At 39.4% G+C, this 21220-nt stretch overlaps 1 protein-coding gene across 3 annotated transcripts in view; it reads right to left on the bottom strand.

The window, feature by feature from the left end:
- The window catches only part of klhl20 (kelch-like family member 20), a 95126-nt gene that overhangs the window by 10051 nt on the left and 63855 nt on the right, over positions 1-21220 (bottom strand). For all 3 annotated transcript variants that reach the window (XM_060830091.1, XM_060830093.1, XM_060830090.1), the window contains exons 5-9: positions 13700-13815; positions 9946-10129; positions 8773-8916; positions 6923-7056; positions 6099-6307 (exon numbers count right to left, since the gene is read on the bottom strand). In XM_060830091.1, the coding sequence (XP_060686074.1) occupies positions 6099-6307; positions 6923-7056; positions 8773-8916; positions 9946-10129; positions 13700-13815 (787 nt within the window). The remainder of the gene's footprint in view (positions 1-6098; positions 6308-6922; positions 7057-8772; positions 8917-9945; positions 10130-13699; positions 13816-21220) is intronic.

Genomic DNA, 21220 nt, shown 5'->3' with positions numbered 1-21220 from the left:
AGGCAGCATCCAAGGAGCAGGAAAATCGATGTTTCGCCCGAAATGCCAATTTTCCTGCTCCTCGGATGCAGCCTGATTTTTCCTGCTACTATCCTTGATTTGCCCTTATCTTTCTCTAGTCATTCTTTTATTCCTAATATATCTATATGATTTTCCTTGATCCGACATGCCAAAGACTTCTCATGTCCCTTCCTGGCTCTTCTTAGCTCTCTCTTTAGGTCTTTCCTGGCTAACCTGTAACTCTTAAGCACCATAACTGATCCTTCACAGGCCTTCCTAATATAAACATTCTTCTTCCTCTTGGCAAGAGAGATTCAATTTCTTTAGTAAGCTGTGGCTCTCTCGCTTGACCACTTCCTCCCTGCCTGACAGGTACATACTTATCAAGGTCACACAATAGCTGTTCCTTGAGTAAGCTCCACATTTTAATTGTTATGCATCCCCTGCAGTTTACTTCCGCATCCTAAATCTTGCCTAATCGCATCATAATTGCCTTTCTCCCAGCAATAACTCTTGCCCTGCAGCATATACCTATCCCTTTCCATTATTAAAAAACCGAATTGTGGTCACTATCACCAAAGTGCTCACCTACCTCCAAATCTAGTACCTGGCCAGGTTCATTAGCCAGTAACAAATCCAATGTGGCCTCACTCCTAATTGGCTTGTCTATATACTGTGTCAGGAAACCTTCCTGCACACATTGGGCAAAAACTGACCCATCTAAGTTACTCGAACTATAGTATTTCCAGTCAATAGTTAGAAAGTTAAAGACCCCATAACAACTACCCTTTTACTCTTGCTCCTATCCAGAATTATCTTTGCTAGCCTATCCTCTACATCTCTGGAACTATTTGGAGGCGTAAAGAAAACTTCCAACAGGGTGACCTCTCCTTTCCTGTTTCTAACATCAGCCCATACTACCTCAGTGGACGAGTTCCCAAACATCCTTTCTACTACCGTAATACTGTCCTTGACTACACCTCACCCTCTTACCATCTTCTCTATTCTTATTGAAACATCTAACTCCCAGAATCTGCAACAACCATTCCAGTCTCTGTTCTGTCCATGTCTCCGAAATGGCCACAACATCGAAGTCCCAGGTATCAACCTATGCTGCAAGTTCACCCATCTTATTCCAGATGCTCCTGGCATTGAAGTTGACATACTCCAAACCACCTTCCTGCTTGCTGGTGAACTCTTGCGACCTTGAAACCATATTTCTGACCTCACTACTCTCAACGTCCTGGACATTAGTACTACAATTTAGCTCCCATCCTCCTGCTGAATTAGTTTAAGGCCTCCCAAATAGTATTAGTAAATTCCTCTCCCCAAGGATATTGGTACCCCTCGGGTTCAGGCGTAGATCATCCTGTTTGTAGAGGTCCCACTCCCCCAGAATGAGCCCCAATTATTCAGGGATCCGAAACTCTCCCTCTTGCACCATCCCTGGAGCCACGTTTTCAACTCCTCTCTTCCCCCCTCTTCCCCTTGCTCGTATGTGGCACGGGCAACAAACCAAAGATAACAACTCTGTTTGTTCTAGCACTAAGCTTCCACCCTAGCTCCCTGAATTTCTGCCTTAAATCCCCAACCCTTTTCCTACCTATTTTGGACTGTCCATTTCCAATTTAAAGGATAATTTGTAAACAATTGTCCTTTACATTAGAAATGGACATTCCAGAATAGAATAGATACTTCACACAATCAAGGGATTAACAAATGGTAAATTAATCATAATTTTTAAAAAAGACAATGCCTGAGCAGCCAGTCCTACTTATACTTGTACCCAATATAAAGAGGCATTGTGACACTGGTGAGGTTTGTGACAAAAAAATGCAATCAAGGGCCTGAATTATAGTCATAGTCGAATTATGTTCCAGTTCCTCACTTGACGAAAGATGAATTGTTTGTTGGTGGACCACCCATTGTTTGTGTGAAGCAGTGTGACTTGGTTCTTGTATATGTACATTGTATTTTCTATTGGTTCACATACAGTTTCAGGTGGACCAAAATTTCTTGTCCATCTAGTTAACATATCCAATGTACTCATTTCGCACGAATCCAAATTCTATCAAAATTGTCTAGTTCTTTCTTGAAACTCATTAAAAACTTTTTGTTCTTCAACCATGTCATAACCAACCGAACTACCCCTTCATATAATTCTAAAGCTGTATAGTACATATCCCTGTAGAAGAAGTTACAGCTCCATCAAATCTTCAATTACAATTGAAGAACTTAATGCTATGATCACAGTGGTGGCGTTTCCACCCCCCCCCCCTCCTTGGACATCACTGGCCTGAGACAGAAGCCCCAAAAACTCAAATATTTAGATTTCTGCAGAAGTGAATAGCTAAAGCAGAATTTCACAATAGTATCTTTGGTGCAATCTTCTTTATCCTTTTATTAAATGGAACATACACATATAAAATTTCTTCCCTCCCTTCCTCACCCACTATCCCTCGGGACCCTATTTGACTTGGTGCAGTTTGTAATAACCCACTTGCGTCATTTGTGCGTTTGAATTTGGTAAGAATATTAAGTAGTAAATATAAGTGTAGATTTTAAGCATAGTTAGTAAGGTGAGAAGACAAAACAACAGAACTTATATTAATGAAGAGTAAACTGAAGACAGATTGTGGCTGGGGGGCGGGGGGGGGGGGGGGGTTTGGGAGGACCTAGATTTAAACGGCTCAAATGATTTCTTTATGCTCTTAGTAGTTCTGATGGTAACTCTCCCCTAAATATAAGTATGTTAATTTCAACAAACTGTTGTACCTAACAATCTTTATACAATCTTCTTGAGAGAAGAAAAGGAAAGTATAATTAGTTGTATTTTTAAACAGGGAAGATGATATAATTGTTTAGAGGCTGCTGTCAATTCTTTAAAAGACCACAATATGTCAGGTTCTCTCTCCTTGTAGACAGACTTCCTGCCTTATTTCTGTGCTTGAATTCGGTAAGAATGTTAAATAGCAAATATAAGTGTAGATATTAAGCATAGTTAGTAAGGTGAGAAGACAAAACAACAGAACTTATATTAATGAAGAGTAAACTGAAGACAGATTGTGGCAGGGTGTTGGTGTGGAGGGGGGGGGGCGGGGGAGGGAGGCAACTAGATTTAAAAGGCTCAAATTATTTCTTTATGCTGTTGGTGGATCAGATTATACCTCTCCCATTAAATATAGTTATGCTTGAATTTTGTGTGGAAAGATGAATTTTATTGTTGATAAACTTCTAAAATGTGATTGCTAGGTTTGTGCAGAAGGACACGTAGCAAGAGGTTGGAACAGAGGTTAATATAGAGTCATAGAGATGTACAGCATGGAAACAGACCCTTCGGTCCAACCTGTCCATGCCGACCAGATATCCCAACCCAATCTAGTCCCACCTGCCAGCCCATATCCCTCCAAACCTTGCCTATTCATATACCCATCCAAATGCCTCTTAAATGTTGCAATTGTATCAAACTCCACCATATCCTCTGGCAGTTCATTCCATACACTTACCACCCTCTGCGTGAAAAGGTTGCCCCTTAGGTCTCTTATATCTTTCCCCTCTCACCTAAACCTATGCCCTCTAGTTATGGACTCCTCAACCCCAGGGAAAAGACTTTGCGTATTTGTCCTATCCATGCCCCTCATAATTTTGTAAACCTCTATAAGATCACCCCTCAGCCTCCAATGCTTCAGGGAAAACAGCCCCAGCCTGTTCAGCCTCTCCCTATAGCTCAAATCCTCCAACCCTGGCAACATCCTGGTAAATCTTTTCTGAACCCTTTCAAGTTTCACAACATCTTTTCGAAAGGAAGGAGACCAGAACTGCACGTAATATTCCAACAGTGGCCTAACCAATGTCTTGTACAGCCACAACATGACCTCCCAACTCCTGTACTCAATACTCTGACCAATAAAGGAAAGTATATCAAACGCCTTTTTCACTATCCTATCTACCTACGACTCCACTTTCAAGGAGCCATGAACACGCACTCCAAGGTCTCTTTGTTTAGCAACATTCCCTAGGACCTTAACATTAAGTAATATTGCTAAGATTTGCTTTCCCAAAATGCAGCATCTTGCATTTATCTGAATTAAATTCCATCTGCCACTTCTCAGCCCATTGGCCCATCTGGTCCAGATCCTGTTGTAATCTGAGGTAACCCTCTTGCTGTCCACTACACCTTCAATTTTGGTGTCATCTGCAAACTTACTAACTGGACTGCTTATGCTCGCATCCAAATCATTTATGTAAATGACAAAAAGTAGAAGACCCAGCACAGATCCTTGTGGCACTCCACTGGTCACAGGCCTCCAGTCTGAAAAATAACCCTCCACCACCACCCTCTGTCTTCTACCTTTGAGCCAATTCTGTATCCAAATGGCTAGTTCTCCCTGTATTCCATGAGATCTAACCGTACTAATCTTGAGAAAGTCATTGAAATACGTTCTTCTTTCAAAACTTTACAGACAAAATATAATTTATTGAAAAGCAAATTACTGTCATAGGAAATCTAAAATAAAACAAACTTACTATTTTCATAATTTGTTAAATTTGTTTGCGATTTCCAAATCTTAAATTTAGTACTGCAAATTTTATTCTGATTTCCTAACATTTTTCAGAATTCAACTATTTTTGTTTTAAGGTCATTAATTACTTGTTCCAACTTTGATTTGCTTTGCCTACTCTTCCCCCTCTAATTCTTGCCGCCAATTACTTTTGAGTGTCCCATCCCAATCCTACTCATTGCCCTTCAGGAAGAGTATACTAGCTTTAAACGTGTAGATTCACCAGAATGCTACCAGAGAAAAAACGGTTAAACTATGAGGACAGGCTACATACAATGGTTGTCTATTCCCTTGACTATTTAAAACAAAGGGTGTTTCTAATTAAAGGCAGCTATACTGGATTACTGGATTTGACAAGACAAAATAGAAGTATTAGTTCCTCTGGTAGGGGAGCCTATAGCAAAAGGGAATTAAATTAGAGTGAGCCCTTTCAAGGATGAAGTCAGGAATCCCATTTTCACTCAAATGAAGTGAAAATTTAGTTTTTTTTTCCCCAAAAACTGCTGAAGTATGGTCAAATTAAAATTTCAAAACTGAGATTGATAGATTTCTGTTAGGCAAAATATGGAGCTTTGGGAATCGATTAAGAGATACATCAGTTATGATCTGACAATGGAATAGTGCAATGAGATGGATGACTCCATCGAGTTCCTATTTTCTTCAAGGACATGTTGACATGTAGGCCATTCTAAGCACAATGGCAGGGAAAAAGGGAAAAAACAAATTTTACATTTGAGAAAATTACAGCATCATCAAGTCTATTTACTTATAACAATCTTATTTTGTACATCTTTTTGCATTAACATAAAAGTTATATCTTCACTTGAACCATACTGTAGATTTACATCTTTGGGCTGCTGTTCTACACAGATGTGCATTCCTGGAGTATCACAAAAGGCATTGTGCCAAGCTTTTGCTCATATAACATTGTGGAAAGCAAGGGAGAAGACAGATTAATTCAGAATTAGTCACAGACTGGCTTTCATGCAACATGTTGCAAAAAGGACTGGCGGCATCTTTTTAATTCCCTTCTTCTATCCTTCTTGCGATAACGAAATGTGAGATAGAAAATAATAAATTTGGCGCTGTGAGCTACTGTTGGCAGAATGTTATCTATGCAATTCGTTGAAATTGGACAGGAGCTAAATTAAATTCAGGCTGAAATTAAGGTGACTCAAAGAAAAATTACAGTCTTCAGATTAATTGAGACTCATCTTGGTTCATTGTAAACTGTTTTATACTCTATTCCCTAAAATGCATTGTAAAGATGTGAATCATTTGTTTTAGTGAACAAAATCAGAATTTAAATATGAGATGATGAGGTTCATTGCAATGGCCCATAGTGCTGAGGACATACGTATAACATTGTAGCTGTAGACATGTTCAGCTCAGTTCAGACTGTTGCTAAGATGATGTTCAAAATACAATGCTGACATATGTTTTATACAGAATATCCAGCAGCCATCTGATACTTTGCAGTTACGTTGGACTCAATTCAGACTCGCACAATTAGGTTTTTCAAGTTATTGTACTCACACCACTCCTGCGTGATGTCATAGCCACAACTGGAGACCATTGATTAGTGCGAGGATTAAACCTCTCAGCGCTGCTCAACTCTGTAGTATCATCTCTTCCTCCAACTGCATAGATCATGTCTTGGTAAACAGAGCACCCCAGGTGTTTCCGCCGTGTTCCCATCGGTGCAATAGTGTGCCAACGATTTTCCTGTGGACTGTAGCGTTCAACTGCAGGCAGAAAAATCATAGGTCATGCTGATCAGCTGCTGTGTTTTTCAGGTGCGCTAGAGGTAACTTTTGGTGCTTTCATCACCTACATACATTTCAAAATAATTGGAAACCTGAATTTCATCTTCTTGGGGAAACCACTATTTCAATTCTAACACCTTCTTTAAATCTGTCAGAACAACTGAATTAAGAAGATGGCTAGTTCCCAGACTTGTGTCAATATTTCTCTGTACGCTGGCACAAAGACATGGCATAAGGCACTTTGATTGCCAATTTTCATCTTACCACTCGAGCAGAATGGACTAACCTCAGTTTAATGGTGACCAGCATCTTCTACACCCAAGATGAACTGAGGATAAAACTGACTGCTGCATGACATGCCGAGTATTTGCAGCAGTTTATTTTATTTCAGATTTCCTGTGACAGTAATTTGCTTTTCAATAAATTATTCTTAGTCTGTAAAAGTTTTGATAAAAGAATGTATTTCAACGACTTTCTCAAGATATTGACCTCTGTTCCAACCTCTTGTTACATGTCCTTGTGCACACAGCCAGCAATCACATTTTAGAAGATGAAACAGTAGAATTCATCTTTCCACACAGAAATCAAGCATACCTGTATTGAGGGGAGAGGTACCATCAGATCCACCAACAGCATAAAGAAATCCACCTAATACAGCAACTGCCACACCTAACCGTCTGGTACTCATTGAAGCCACACGTGCCCACTTATTCTCTTTTGGATCAAACCTAGAATGGAAATATTTTTGTCTTTACCACTTCATGCAAAATCACAAAACAAAAATCGAATTTCCAACCATCTGCACTGGAAGATTTCTTGCCATATTGAAGTATCAGTTGAATCAAAATAGCCAACTGGCTCTTGTTAAATTTATCCTTAAACTTGAGTGTGACAAATCACGCAGGTAATAATAGTTGGGAAAAAAAGCATAACTCAATGAAGAACAACTTAAATGAGTGTTTGGGCATTAAAGGCATTCCCGATTAGTTAAAATCCTCTTGCAAGGAGAGCGCATCCTCTCTTAAAGATTCATAACACAGATTCTAAAACCTACACTGAATTCATATTCTTAGTAAAGTTGGATAGCTAATGTATTAAAATGCATGGTAATATAATTTAACATCAAAATTATTTATTTCATGATCAACCTGACTAGATCAAATCACTACAGGATGTCATAAAGGAGCTCAGAGTACAAAATGACTTGTAATATGCTTACTACTCTATAGTCATATTTGATTCTGTATTAAACAGAATAACCATTGCTACAACACGTTGAATAAGACAAATACTATATTCTACTTTTGTCGTAAAAGAATGCTTCTAAAGTTATTATTGGTGCAAAAGGCTCGATAGCCAGTCTGGTCACGAAGCTCAATGACATCCCATAATTGGTGCATTACAGAGTGATCAGTAAGAGAAATTGTCCAAGAGGTGAGGCAAACACGGGTGATCACCTTTTGTGCAGGGAAGCAAATAAATTGATTCTATAAGGCAATTCAACCAACTCACTCTCATGACTCTAACAGAATCAGTCACAGTGCCCAGTAACGGTCTTCCTCAGAGTCAGTCACCGAGAAGGACTGATGAAAACCTTGAAATTTCTTTTTTGCAAGGTGACTGAGGCTGGGAGAGGAAGGGGAAAGAGACTGATGGCCAGTTGGAACCTAGTGCATGGGAGAAGGAAGCAAATTTTTGTTTTTTTCACAAAAACAGAAGTTGCTGGAAAAGCTCAGCAGTTTTGCTCGTATCTGTGAAGAGAAATCAGAGTTAACGTTTCTGGTCTGGTGACTTTTTATGTGATTTGTTCATCTTAGGGAATGCAAAACATCATGATGCACTACTGAAGTAATACATATCATATTTTGCACTTTAAATTACTAAACTGAATACTCATGCTAAACTTTGCTTATATCCAACTACCTAACAACACAGGATCTAGGAGCTGAAAGGGAGTAGTGAAAAACACACATGCACATCTTAGCAACACTCACTGCCTATACCATGAGTGTGCTTACATTTGTAAGCATTTTCAGTTTTCAAAAAAAGTTTCCAATGTGGAGTACTACTTTCCATGGAGGCAACACTGTACCAGGCAGCCAGCAAACATGTAAACAGCTGAAATTCACAGTTCCCCTCATGATTTTTTCTTGCGTTGGTTGAGAAACCATGCATCATGCTTCTATAACTTTACAATCTAACTAGAAAAGGGGCAGGAAAACAATGCAGAATCATTCCCTGGTGAATAAACATCTTGCTTCTACTTTGCCCTTTCCCCAAGAGCCTTGTGACAGCAGATCCCATTGAGAGGAATCAAGAATCCACACATGTGCCCTACCATTCCATAAGGCAGCATGTTGGCTGGCCAACTTTATAGGTCACTTACTGCATCACACGATTACTGCTATCAGATCACATTAGGAAGAAACACTCTACGCGTTTACCTTTCCACAATGTTCAGACAAGAGACGCCATCCTGGCCACCTACAGCATACAGATACCCTCCCAACACTGCCACGCCAACACTGGTCCGACATGTACTGGTGGGAGCCACGTCGCTACTCCACTGGTTGGTCTTTGGATCATATCTAAAAGTTTAATTATTAAAAAATTAAAAAGATAGGCCTAGTTTCAGAGTGTATGCAGCAATAACTACACTGCGAGTGGAGTGTGTATGCTAAGATTTAGTTTCGCCCTTATAATCATTTCTAAATCCATCAATATAAATCTCAGTTTTAAAATATTAAGCAAAAATGAAAACTACCTTAAAGAATAATTTTATTCCCAGATTTTATTAAATAGCAAGAGGAGAATAGAAATTCAAGGATAGTTGTAGTTGACCAACATTTTTAGTAGAAAATACTACTTGCACCTCAGAATTTTTATGCATTTCATTATGCTTGAGCATAAACAGCATAGGTGAACAACAGTATTTCACATATTGTCTTCATTTGTACGTCTTGCTGATAAAGCTAAAAATGACAATCTTTCCGCAAGAATGAACTCAGATGTGCAACCCTTGGAAAATAACCCCCATAAAATTCAACAGTTCACACATGTTGTTTTGTGCTTGAGCAGTAGAGATGCAGAAATACTGGAACAAAATGCAAAGTTCAACTGTACTTAAGAAAAACAACAGCTGGGTGGAAATCCGATAAAGCATTAAAAGGTAGAATTAGCAAAAGACAGATAAGAGACAGACAAGAAAGCAGCTATTAGTTACTTCAAGTTTATAATTAGGTGCGAATGAAGCACCAAGATCCACTTAAAAAGTGGAATCTAACAAGCATACAGTTCTTGCATGTAGAAACTTTAAAAATAGAAAATTAAAAACACACTTATTACAGTTAGCAATGACAACTAACAAATTTATTGAGAGAAATTAACTTGTTGCATAACATTAATAGTAATGATCCAATTTACGAGTTTGTTTGCTAATACAGAAAAAAAAAGTACTATGAGAGAGTCTTTGTGGTGCAGTGGTAGTGTTTCTAGCTCAGGGCCAGGAGGCCTAGGCTCAAATTGCACCTGCTCCATGGGTGTGTAATTGCATCTCTAAATAGATTGATTTCAAAAAAAGTACACAGTGCAAGTGCAGCACCACATACACAACGTACCTCTCCACACTGTTAAGATACGATGAGCCGTCATGTCCGCCCACTGCATAAAGGAGATCATCCAGCACACTGACCCCTACACCACACCGTCGTTTGCTCATGGAAGCAACCATCCGCCACTCGTTGGTCTGAGGGTCATAGCGCTCAACACTGGAAATTGCATCCCCACTGCACCAACCTCCAACTAAACAAGAATTCATAAGTGAAATGTTTTGCTGGAATCATTATTGAATCATCTGAAAGAATAGTTCACTGTCAAATGACTGTATCTATGCCTTTTTGAAAGTGATCAGCTACAGATACTATATTAAGATATTCTCATGCAACTTTTATTTAAAAAGCAGGCAAGTGAGATAGTGGAATAACCATACTCTCATGTAAATAGTGGAAAAGACAGAACAAGCACATGTTTAACGTTCACAAGATGTGTTTATCTCGTGTTTCAATTAGTTACGCAGTCCTCAAGCTGGCAAGATGGTGCTTAAAAATTGAACATATGTACAATCTCATACTACAATTGCCCCAGTTCAGTCAGAAAATCTTTAGAACTCAATGCATTCTTAAATGAGCAGGAACAGGTCATTCAGCCCATCAAGCCTGCTCCATCACTCAATTAGATTATGGCAGATCATCTACTTCAATGCTACTTTCCCTCACTTGCCCCATATCATTTGATGAGATTGGCCTCCAAACCTCTATTGATTTCCATCTTGAACATGCTCAATGATTAAGCTTTCAAGGGGATACAAAATTCCAAAGATTCATCATCCTCTAAGTGAAGAAATTCCTCCTTGACTCAGTCTTAAATGGCCCACTGCCTATTCTAAGATTATGCCCCATGACCAGGGGAAACATCATATTTACAGCCACCTTATCACAACTTGCAAGAATTTTATTAATCTGAATTAGATCAGCTCTTACTCTTCAAACCCGACTGAGAATACAGGCCCAGTTTCCTCAATGCCTCCTCATAAAGCTGTTGGGCCATCTCGGAGATTAGTGTGAACCTTGGTTACACTGTGTCCATGGCAAGTAATTACCCTTCCTTGAAACGGAGACCAAAATTGCAAAGCAAGTAGTTTCAGAATTGGACTAGCAAGTCAGACAGCATCCAAGGAACAGGAGAATCGACGTTTCGGGCATAAGCCCTTCTTCAGGAATCTATGCCCGAAATGTCGATTCTCCTGTTCCTTGGAAGCTGCCTGACCTGCTGCGCTTTTCCAGCAACACATTTTCAGCTCTGATCTCCAGCATCTGCAGTCCTCACTTTCTCCTCAGAATTGGACTACACAAGTTCAGAAAGACTTCTTTACTCATGTACTCAAATCCCGTTGTCTTGAAGGCCTACATATCATACACCTTCCAATTGATTGTTTCACCGATATGCTAAGTTTTCACAACTCATGATCAAAGACACTCAGGTCCTTTTACACAACAACACTTCCCAATCTCACACCACTTAAGAAATACCCTGTTTTATTGAGTTTTTGTTACCAAAGTGGCTAAGTTCACATTATATGCATTCTGATATGTTCTTGCATATCTGTCCCAGCCTGCTTGACACCTCTTTGCAAATTTCTTGAATTTCCTACTGGTATTGGGACATTAGTAAATTACAACTCATCCACACATAATATTCTAACATCTTACTTCGGTCATATAGGTCTGAGGTTCTCCATTTTTCCTCTCCCTCCATTCTTAAATACTAGGGTTACATTTGCTATCTTCCAATCTGTCAGAACCTTTCTAGAATTTTATAATTTTGAAAGATAACCACCATTGCACTACTATCTCTATAGCCACTTCTTTAAACACTCAAGATATATATTGTCTGGTCCAGAGGATTTTTCAATGTTCAACTCAGTTAAACCTTTCAAGTGCTATCTCTTTACGAATTCTAATTTATTTTGGTTCCTCAGTTGCATGGTTCCTTTGGCAGTCTAGTATTCTGGAAGATTTATTGAATGTTCTACCATGAAGTCTGGCACAACATAATGTGCTATTTGTCCATTCTCCATTATAAATTCTGTCTCCATACAGTGCACTCACATTTCCCTCTTTTGTTTTCTTTTCACAGACCTAAAGAAGCTTTTACAATCTACTTTTATATTTTCAGCTTGCATGCATTCTCTTTTCCCTTTTTCTATCAGTTTCTTGGTCATCCTTGATTCAAATTTCCTTTTCTGTCAAAGGTATAAGCCTATTCTTTTGATCTAATGCAACCTTTAGCTTACTTTGTTAACCTTGTTAATTTAAACTTCAACAGTGGGCATTTGTGTCTTAGAGGAATGTAGCCATAGAATCATACAACACAGAAACAGACTCTTCCGTCCAACAGGTCCACGCCAACCAGATATATCTATCTGATCTAGTCCTATTTGCCAGCACTTGGCCCATAGCTCTCTAAGCCCTTCCTATTGTATACTCCTACCTCCACCACGATCTCTGGTAGCTTGTTCCAAACACACACCACCCTCTGTGTGACCAAGTTACCCCACAGTCCTTTTTAAATCTTTTCCCTCTGACTTTAAACCTATGCCCTCTAGTTCTGGACTCCCCCACCCTAGGAAAAAGACCTTGGCTATTAACCCTATCTATATCTTTTATAAGCTCAAGAGAAAGAAGCTCCAGCCTATTCAGCCTCTCCCTATAACTCAAATCCTCCAGTCCCAGCAACATCCTTGTTAATCTCTTCTACAGGAAGGATGTTGTTAAACCATCTCAAGTTTAACAACATCCTTCCTATAGGAGGACGACCAGAAAGGCAGTATATTATAAGTGGCCTCACCAATGTCATATGCAGCTGCAACATGACATCCCAACTCTTTTACTCAATGTTCTCACCAATGAATTAAAGCGTGCCAAATGCCTTCTTCACCATGCTGTCATCATGAGAGTCCACTCTCAAGGAACTATGCATCTGCACCCATAGGTCTCTTTGTTTGGCAACACACCCCGGGGCCTTACCATTAACTGCATAAGTCTTGCCCTGGTTTGCCTTACCAAAAATGCAACACTTCACGTTTATCTAAATTAAACTCCACCTGCCACTCCTCAAGCAATTGGTCCACCTGATAAAGGTCATGTTGTACTCTGAGATAATCTTGATCAAAGTCCACTACACCACCAATCTGGAGTCATCTACAAACTTATTAAAACCATGCTTGCTATATTCACATCCACATCATTTATGTAAATGACAAAAAGCAGTGCACCCAGCACGAATCCTCATGACCCACCACTGGTCACAGGTCTCCAGTCTGAAACGCAACCCTCTATCACCACCCTGTCTCCTATTTACAAACCAATTTTGTATCTAATTGGCTAGCTCCCCTGGATTGCATGCGATCTAACTTGACTAACCAGTCTACAATGCAGAATCTTGTCAAACATTTTGCTGACGTCCATATAGACAACGTCTACCGCCTTCATCGATCTTCTTTGTCCCTCTTCAAAAAAAACTCGATCAAGTTACTTCTTTAGACAGCAGACATTATACGTCAACCGTCAAATCTTTGTGCATTTTCCAAATTCCCAAGGTCAACTTTCCCCACTTGCCTTCATAGTTATCTTTCCTTGTTCAGAATTAAGACCCTATTTCCAGAATGAACTATATCACATTCAAACTTAATAAAACTATATGTAAAATAGAAAAATATAATACATTACAAATGCAATGTGTAATGTATTAGGATGACTTTTGAAAGTAACTGATATTGTAATTACAAGATAAATCCTGCACAGGATTACCAACCTGCAAATAAGACCTCACCACATCGGATAGGCTTACGAGGTCTTGTCCTTGGACCTTGCATTAGGGGTCGTTCTTGCGGTAAAAGCAAGTAGTTTTTGGCTTCATCCACAAGGTCTCTGTGTAAATATAACACAGAAATTAAAACATTTCTGTTGTGATACAATTATAGTGCCTTTACTGCAACACAGCACTCGGCAAGATTGACACCAATTAAAATATTTTGATAGCAAGACACAGAAGGCATTACCATAACAGATCTCCAAAAATTTTAAGGGTCATCTTAAAGGAGGAAAAAGTGCAGTGGAGAGGTGGAGGAGCTAAGAGGAAATTCCCAAGTCTAGTGCCAAGACAGTTAAAAGCACAGCAACCAATTGTTTACCAGTTAGAAATGAGGTATGTATGGGACAAGAATTGGAAAAATATGCATATCATGAACGACCCTCATGCTGTGCGCTGTTCCAAAAAGCCATGTGGTGAAGTATAGGTCTGGAGGCATTTTTTGTTTCTTTTTTTTAAAAACTTATTACAGAGTGACACATTACAAACATACACCTCCTTACTGAACAATCACAAGTTTAGTGTGTATGTATTCATGAAGGGCTCAAACAAACATCCAGTTAATTTCTACCTGTTGCAAACAGTTTCACACAATTTAAATTAAAACAAGCCAGAGGAAGTTACAGAGATAGGGAGAGACAAATCCATGTAGGACTTGGTAATGACAAGGGTGACTTTAAAACTAAGGCACTGGCAGGCTGACAGCCATTTTGGAATAACAAGAAAACTGATGGGGGACAAGAATTGAAGTGAATGGAGGTCAATAGAATAAGATAAGTGAGTGAGAGAGCTTGGGATGAGCACAATTTTATATGGATAAAAGATGGAGGCAAGACAGGAGAGCACTTCAAGAGCAAAATATAGAACTAACAAAGGCACAAGAATGGATTCTACAACTGAAGAGCGTAATGATGTTACCATGCTAAAGGAAGGCAATCTATGAGGTGGAATCAATGCGTGGTTGGAAGCTCATCTTTGGATCAAGCTCAGCACCATGGTTATAAATAGTCTAAGTCAGTTCAAAAAGTTGCAAACAGCAGTGTCTATAACCAAGTTTCAGAGTTTCTGTTGGGGATGAAAGATATTTTTCAGTCTTACCAATAATTAGTATGAAGAAATTTCTACACATCTAATATTAGATATTGGTCAATAAGAGAGATAAATTGAAGATAGTGGAGTGCTGCAAAGAAGCACTGGAGGGATAGATGTGGAACATGATGTCATGGTTTCCTATGATACCACAGAGGGGTAGAATTTGAGTAATAAGAGGTGGTCAGGACTCATCCTTTGGGACTCCATCTATAAATATGGCAGAGGGGTTGCATTTGATGTGAAAGAACAGGGGTCAGGATTAATATTTGGGGACACTAAATATAAATGTACAATAGTAGCAAGATTAGCCATTGCATTCGATACATTGTCTACAATTCAATAGCTAAGAATAGATTCAAACAACTTAGATGGAGAACGGAGAGAAATTATTCAAGGAACACAGTAAGATCAACAATGCCAAAGGCTTCAGATATGTCAGGAATAATGACCAAGACTAGTTTATTATAATGATAGCCATAAACAAGACTATTTGTGACTTTGATACAGACCAGTTCAGTACCTGGAAATCTGAATGGAGAGATTAGAAAAAGACATGATTTTGGACATGATAGCACGTTCAAACACTTTAAATAGGAAACAAAGGTTGGAGATCAGGCTATTCTGTTCCTTTTGAAATAAATGGCCAACATTCCATTTGCTTTCTCAATTACCCACTGAACATGTAAGCTAGCTTTTTGTGATTCATGGACCAGGACTGCTAAATCCCTCTTTTCTTTTGTTTTCTGCTGCCTTTCTCCACGTGAATAATATTCAGCTCCCCAATTCTTTCCGTTAAGTGCATCTTCCTACATTATATTTCATACGTCAGATTTTTGCCCACTTGCTTAACTTGCTTATATCCCTTTGAAGACTGTTCATCCTCACCACTTGCTCCCCATGTATTTTTATGTCATTCACAAACTTTGTGATAGCATATTCACGTTCCTCACTCAAGTCATTAATAGGTGTTGCGAGTAATTGTGACCTCAGCACTGATCTCTGTGACACACCACTAGTTACAGGGTGCCATCCTAAAAATGCCCCCCAACTCAATTCTTCTGTTCTTCTATTAGTTAGCCAATCCTCAATCCATGCTAATATACTATCCCCAACACTTAAGTGTGTGGTATCTTGTCAAATGTGTGGTATCTTGTCAAATGCCTTCTGAAATAACTCATACTATATCTAATGCTTCTGTTTGTTATCCTCCTTGCTTTCTCCTCAAAGAATTCAAATTACTTTGCCAAATATTTTTCCTCTTCATTAAACTATGCTGACCATTTTATACACTTGTGTTGCCACTTTCAGAGAAGTGTGGACCTATGCACCTAGATCCTTCTGTATGTTAATATTGTTTAGGGTTCTGCTCGTCACTGTAACCTTCCCTCCTGCATTAGATCTTCCAAAATGCATTACTTCGCATTTGCCAAGATTAAGCTCCATCTGCCATTTCTCTGCCCAAGACTCCAGCCTATCCATATCCTGGCAATATGCCTCACTACCTACAGCACCCCCAATCTTTGCATTGTGCACAAACTTACTAAGCAGGTTCCAAATCATTTATATATGTTACAAACTACAAGGGTCCCAGCACTAACCCCTGTGGAACTCCACTGGTCATAGGTCTCCAGTCAAAAATTCACTTTCACTGCTACGGTCTGTCTTCTATGAAGAAGCTAGTTCTGTTTTCATCCTACCAGTCACCGTAGATCCCATGTGACTTCGCCTTTTGGATCAGTCTGCCGTGAGAGACCTTGTTAAAGCCTTGCTAAAGACCATATAGACAACAACTACTGCTCTACCCTCAATTACCTTTGTCACTTATTCGAAAAACTCAATCAAGTTTGTGAGACATGACATTCCTTACACAAAGTCATGCTGCCAATTATTGACATAAGGTTCACTGGCCTGTAATTTCCCAGCTTATCACCATTGCCCATCTTAAGCAAAGGAACAACATTGGCTATTCTTCAGTCCTGTGGGATCTCTCCTATGACTAATGAGAATACAAAGATATCATACAAGGCCCCAGCAAAATTCTCACCTGCCTCTCTCAGCATTTTGGGATAGATTGCATGATTGCATGTGTACCTGTCTTCCTTAATGCTTAATAAAATGCCTAATGTGGTGATTGTAACAAGGTCAGCTAGGTGGACCTCACAGAATATGAGCTCCCTGATGGGGGCTGTTAATTCATCCAATCAGATAGCCCTGGCTGACAGATAAAAATAGGAAGAGCTGGGATTTGATGTTTGTCCTCATTTCCCTGTAAACTGGTTGAACGGTAGGGTTTGTGGCCTGGCTTTGCTGCTCCTCTCCCTTGCAAAATTGCTGTAGTATACAGCTGTAAATGTTAACTGTTTTTTGTAAACCGTGTTTCATAAACTGCTTTGTAATTGCTTAATAAAATAAAAAAAAGGAACAACTGGGATTTGAGGTTTGTCCCCATTTCCCTGAAAACTGGTTGAATTGTGGGGTTCGGGATTTGGTTTTGCTGCTCCTCTCCCTTGTAGATTGCTGTTTCTCTGTATACAGCTGTTAATGTTAATTGTTTGTAAACTGTAGTGTTTAATACAATTTTAAAAATATAAACAGGAAATAAAAAACAGAAATAGCAGATATCTTGCCACGCAGAGCTGGCTCTGAGGGAACCTGATCATTGTCAAAGACTTTCCACATGCAAATAAAGGGTGACTTGGTGACAGGATACCAGCCTTTGTGGAATTATTTCATCCAACACCTTTTTTAAATGTTGGTCCAGAATATCAACATACCCCTCCAGAGACTCAACAATCATCATGCTTTTCCCCCCATTGTGAATACCAATGCAAAGGACTCAATCTACTTCCTCTGGTTCCACACATACATTCCCTCCTTTGTCCTTGACTGGACCTACATATTTCTAGTTACCCTCTTGCTACTTACATATGTATAAAATGCCTTGGGATTTTCCTTAATCTTGTTTGCCATTCAGTTCCCTGTTAGCCCTCCTAATTCTTTGTTCGAGTTCTTCCCTGCAATCTCTATAGCCTTCGGGAGCTCTGTCTGTCCTGTTTCCTAAACCTTGCGTTTGCCTCCTTTTTCTTTTTGACTAAGTTCTCAATTTCTCTTGTCATCCAAGTTCCCAAACCACATCATTCTTATCCTTCATTTTCACAGGAACATGCTAGCCATGAACACTAATTACTTTGCTTTGAAAAGATTTCCATATGCCAGATGTGGATTTACCTTTCAAAGCTACCCCTGATCTATATGCCCCAGTTCCTGTCTAATATTTTTGGAGTTAGCCTTCCCCAATTTAGTACTTTCTTCTGAGAACTACATTTATTCTCGTCCATTGGTAACTTTAAATTTACAGAATTATGGCCACTGTTCCCGAAATGCTCCCCCACTGAAACTTCAATCACCTGGCTGGGCTCATTCCCCAATACTAAGTCTACTACTGCCCCTTACCAAGTTGAATTATTTACATATTGTTTCAAAAAAAAAACCATCCTTAACACATCTCACAAATTCCACCCCATCAATGCCCTGGCTCTAAGTGAGTCCCAGTCAATAAAGAGGAAGTTAAAATCACACATCACAACAACCCTGTTGTCATATTTTTTTCATAATCTGTCCACATATCTATTCCTCTATCACCCAGTGACTGTTGGGAGGCCTGTAGTACAATCATATCAAAGTTATTGCAGCCTTCCCATTTCTGAGCTTTACTCATATGGCCTCAATGGATGAGCCCTCCAAGATGTCTTCCCTCAATGCAGCTGGAATATTCTCTCTAATCAGTAACACAACACTTCCTTCTCTTTTACATCCTCTCTTTCTCAACTGTAACACCTAAATCCCAGAATGTTAAGTTGCCAATCTCGTCCCTCTCTCAAGCAGATTACTGTAACAGCTACAACGTTATATGTATTAATCCAAACTCTAAATTCATCTGCCTTACATGTCATATTCCTTGCATTAAAGCAGATACACTACAGACTGCCAATCCCACAGTGTTCAGTAACCTTTCCCGGTCTGTTCTTCCTCTTAGTCTTATTTGCTTTAGTCTCTGACTTCTCCCTGGTTATTTTACTTGCTGACCCACTGCTCTGCTTCCTGTGCCTCCCTGCCTCCCCGCCCCCCCAATGTAGTTTAAACCCTTCTAACTAGCCACTAGCAAACCTCTCTGCCAGAATATTGGTGCCCCACTAGTTTAGGTACAACCATTCTTTTTGTACAGATCCCATAAGTCCCAGAAGACATCCCAATAATCGACATACTTGAAGCCTTCCCTTCTACATTAGTACTTTAACCACGTCATCAACTGTACTGTCTTCCTATTCCTAACCTCACTGGCTTGTAGCACAGGAAGTAATTCTGAGATTACAAGACTAGACGTTTTGCTTTTCAACTTCCAACCTAACTCCTTAAACTTCCTTTGCAATGTCTCATCTCTCTTTCTGCTTATGTCATTGGTACCAACATGGACGACAATCTCTAGCTGCTTGCCTTCCCCTTCAGAATATCCTGTGACTGCTCAGACTCATGATTGACTCAGGCACCAGGGAGGCAATAGACTATCCTGGAGTCTCATTTGCTGCCATAGAAACTTCCATGTCCCTAATTTATAAAGTCCCTCTATAACCCTCTCTGCTATATAACATTGTGCCATTGATCTGGCTGCTGCTGTTGCTTTCCCCTCTCCGAGAGGCCAACCCTCTCACCCCCAACAGTATCCAAAGCAGTATACCTGTTTCAGAGGGAAATGGCTACAGGGGACATCTGCACTGCCTGCCCACACTTGCTCATCTTCCTGGTAGTCACCCAACACTTCTCCATCTGTGTAGTCCTCATTGGTGGTGTTCTCATTAAATGTGCTACCCATGACATTCTCAGCCTTATAAATGCTCTACAGTGAGTCCACCTACAGCTATCGGTGCTCCATCTGGCAAATCAGGAGTTGCAGCTGAACACATTTCCTGTATGTGTAATGACACTGATTTCCTACAGATTACTGAAGGGGCATTCCACAAGGCCAAGTTCTTCTGCCATTTCAAAGATTATTGACCAAATTAACCTTATCAACTGCAGACAATAATCCAGGAACTGATTACGCAACTTTATCCACTCGTCACCAAACTCAGATCTCTCATTCTTGAATGAGGGGACCAAACTGCTCACCAGCACATGTTCCCTATATATAGCTACTGCAGTGTTTTCTTTTTGTCCTGTGATAACTGAGTCATTTTGAACCACTGTCTGTCTCCTATTGTGAAGGCTGATACAAAGTATAATTTTCTAACATTGTCTGTTTCCTGAGTATTAGTCCCCTAGCCTCGTTCATTAAGTGGCCTCTGTTGACTTTGAATTCTTTCTTCCTTTTTAATGAAAGTCTTGATAGTTTACCCTCAAAATTTATTTTCTCCCTCTTCAAAAGAATCACAATCATGAATATTCCCAAATCTTCTCCTTGAAATAAATCAAAATCCCAAATTGTGGCATCAACAGTCTGATAAGGTCTTGCATTATAGATAACACAATACAAAATGGGAAATTAGTCTGAAGCATTTCCCTGCAACTAAAATACAATGCTCACAGCACAACATATACAGTGACATTAACATAGAAAAGATTGCAAGAAGGAGGTGTAGAGAGAATCAGTAAGATGATGGAACTGGATGTTATACTTTGTTGGTTTTGGCAGGTGGTGGTGAATATCAAGGAAGAGAAGTTAAACTAAGCAAACAGAGTGAAATCTGGATTAAAAAGTTGATTTGAAGATTTCCAAAAGTGCAGAGAGAAGTGGGATTTAAAACAGAAATTGGCTCTTAGCTGCATTCTATGATCTGTCCACAAACTTGAACTTCAAATGAAGGTGGAAGTGAAGCGGTGATATACAAAAGGCCATGTCGCTTAACCAAAGGATGCACAAGGAGATTCAATGCTGGCAACGGGTCCAGGTTAGGGTGGAGCATAGCCAAGATGGACTGCACATATCCAAGTAATTTTAAAACAAGAAGTCATATTTCAGTAAACTGAAGTTCTAAAAACATGAAGTGAGCTTAATTTATTATATTATTATATTATAACATGCGGCACAAATTCCTTAAATCCTAGCTTAGTCAACTTTCTGGATATTTAAATGAAAATTTAGCTCTTAAGTTGATGGTATTCACTTCATTTGCGCTGCTAGAGATTTATAATTTCCTCCTGCTGAAGTGTCACATGGTAGCATTGTGATCTATACCTTTGGAAAATGTAAGGCTGAGAATTCAAGCACTTCTACAACAGGAATTCGAGAAAATCAAATTAAGTGTATTGCTGTGCTAAAGGAAGGTCAGCGCATAGTAATTTATTTTAATAAATCTAGTATCTGACAGAAGGAAA

The sequence above is a fragment of the Hemiscyllium ocellatum genome, chromosome 9, assembly GCF_020745735.1.
Source record: "Hemiscyllium ocellatum isolate sHemOce1 chromosome 9, sHemOce1.pat.X.cur, whole genome shotgun sequence".
NCBI lineage: Eukaryota > Metazoa > Chordata > Chondrichthyes > Orectolobiformes > Hemiscylliidae > Hemiscyllium > Hemiscyllium ocellatum.
The sequence above is the reverse complement of the archived record's forward strand: the minus strand, read 5'-3'. Positions and strand labels throughout refer to the sequence as shown.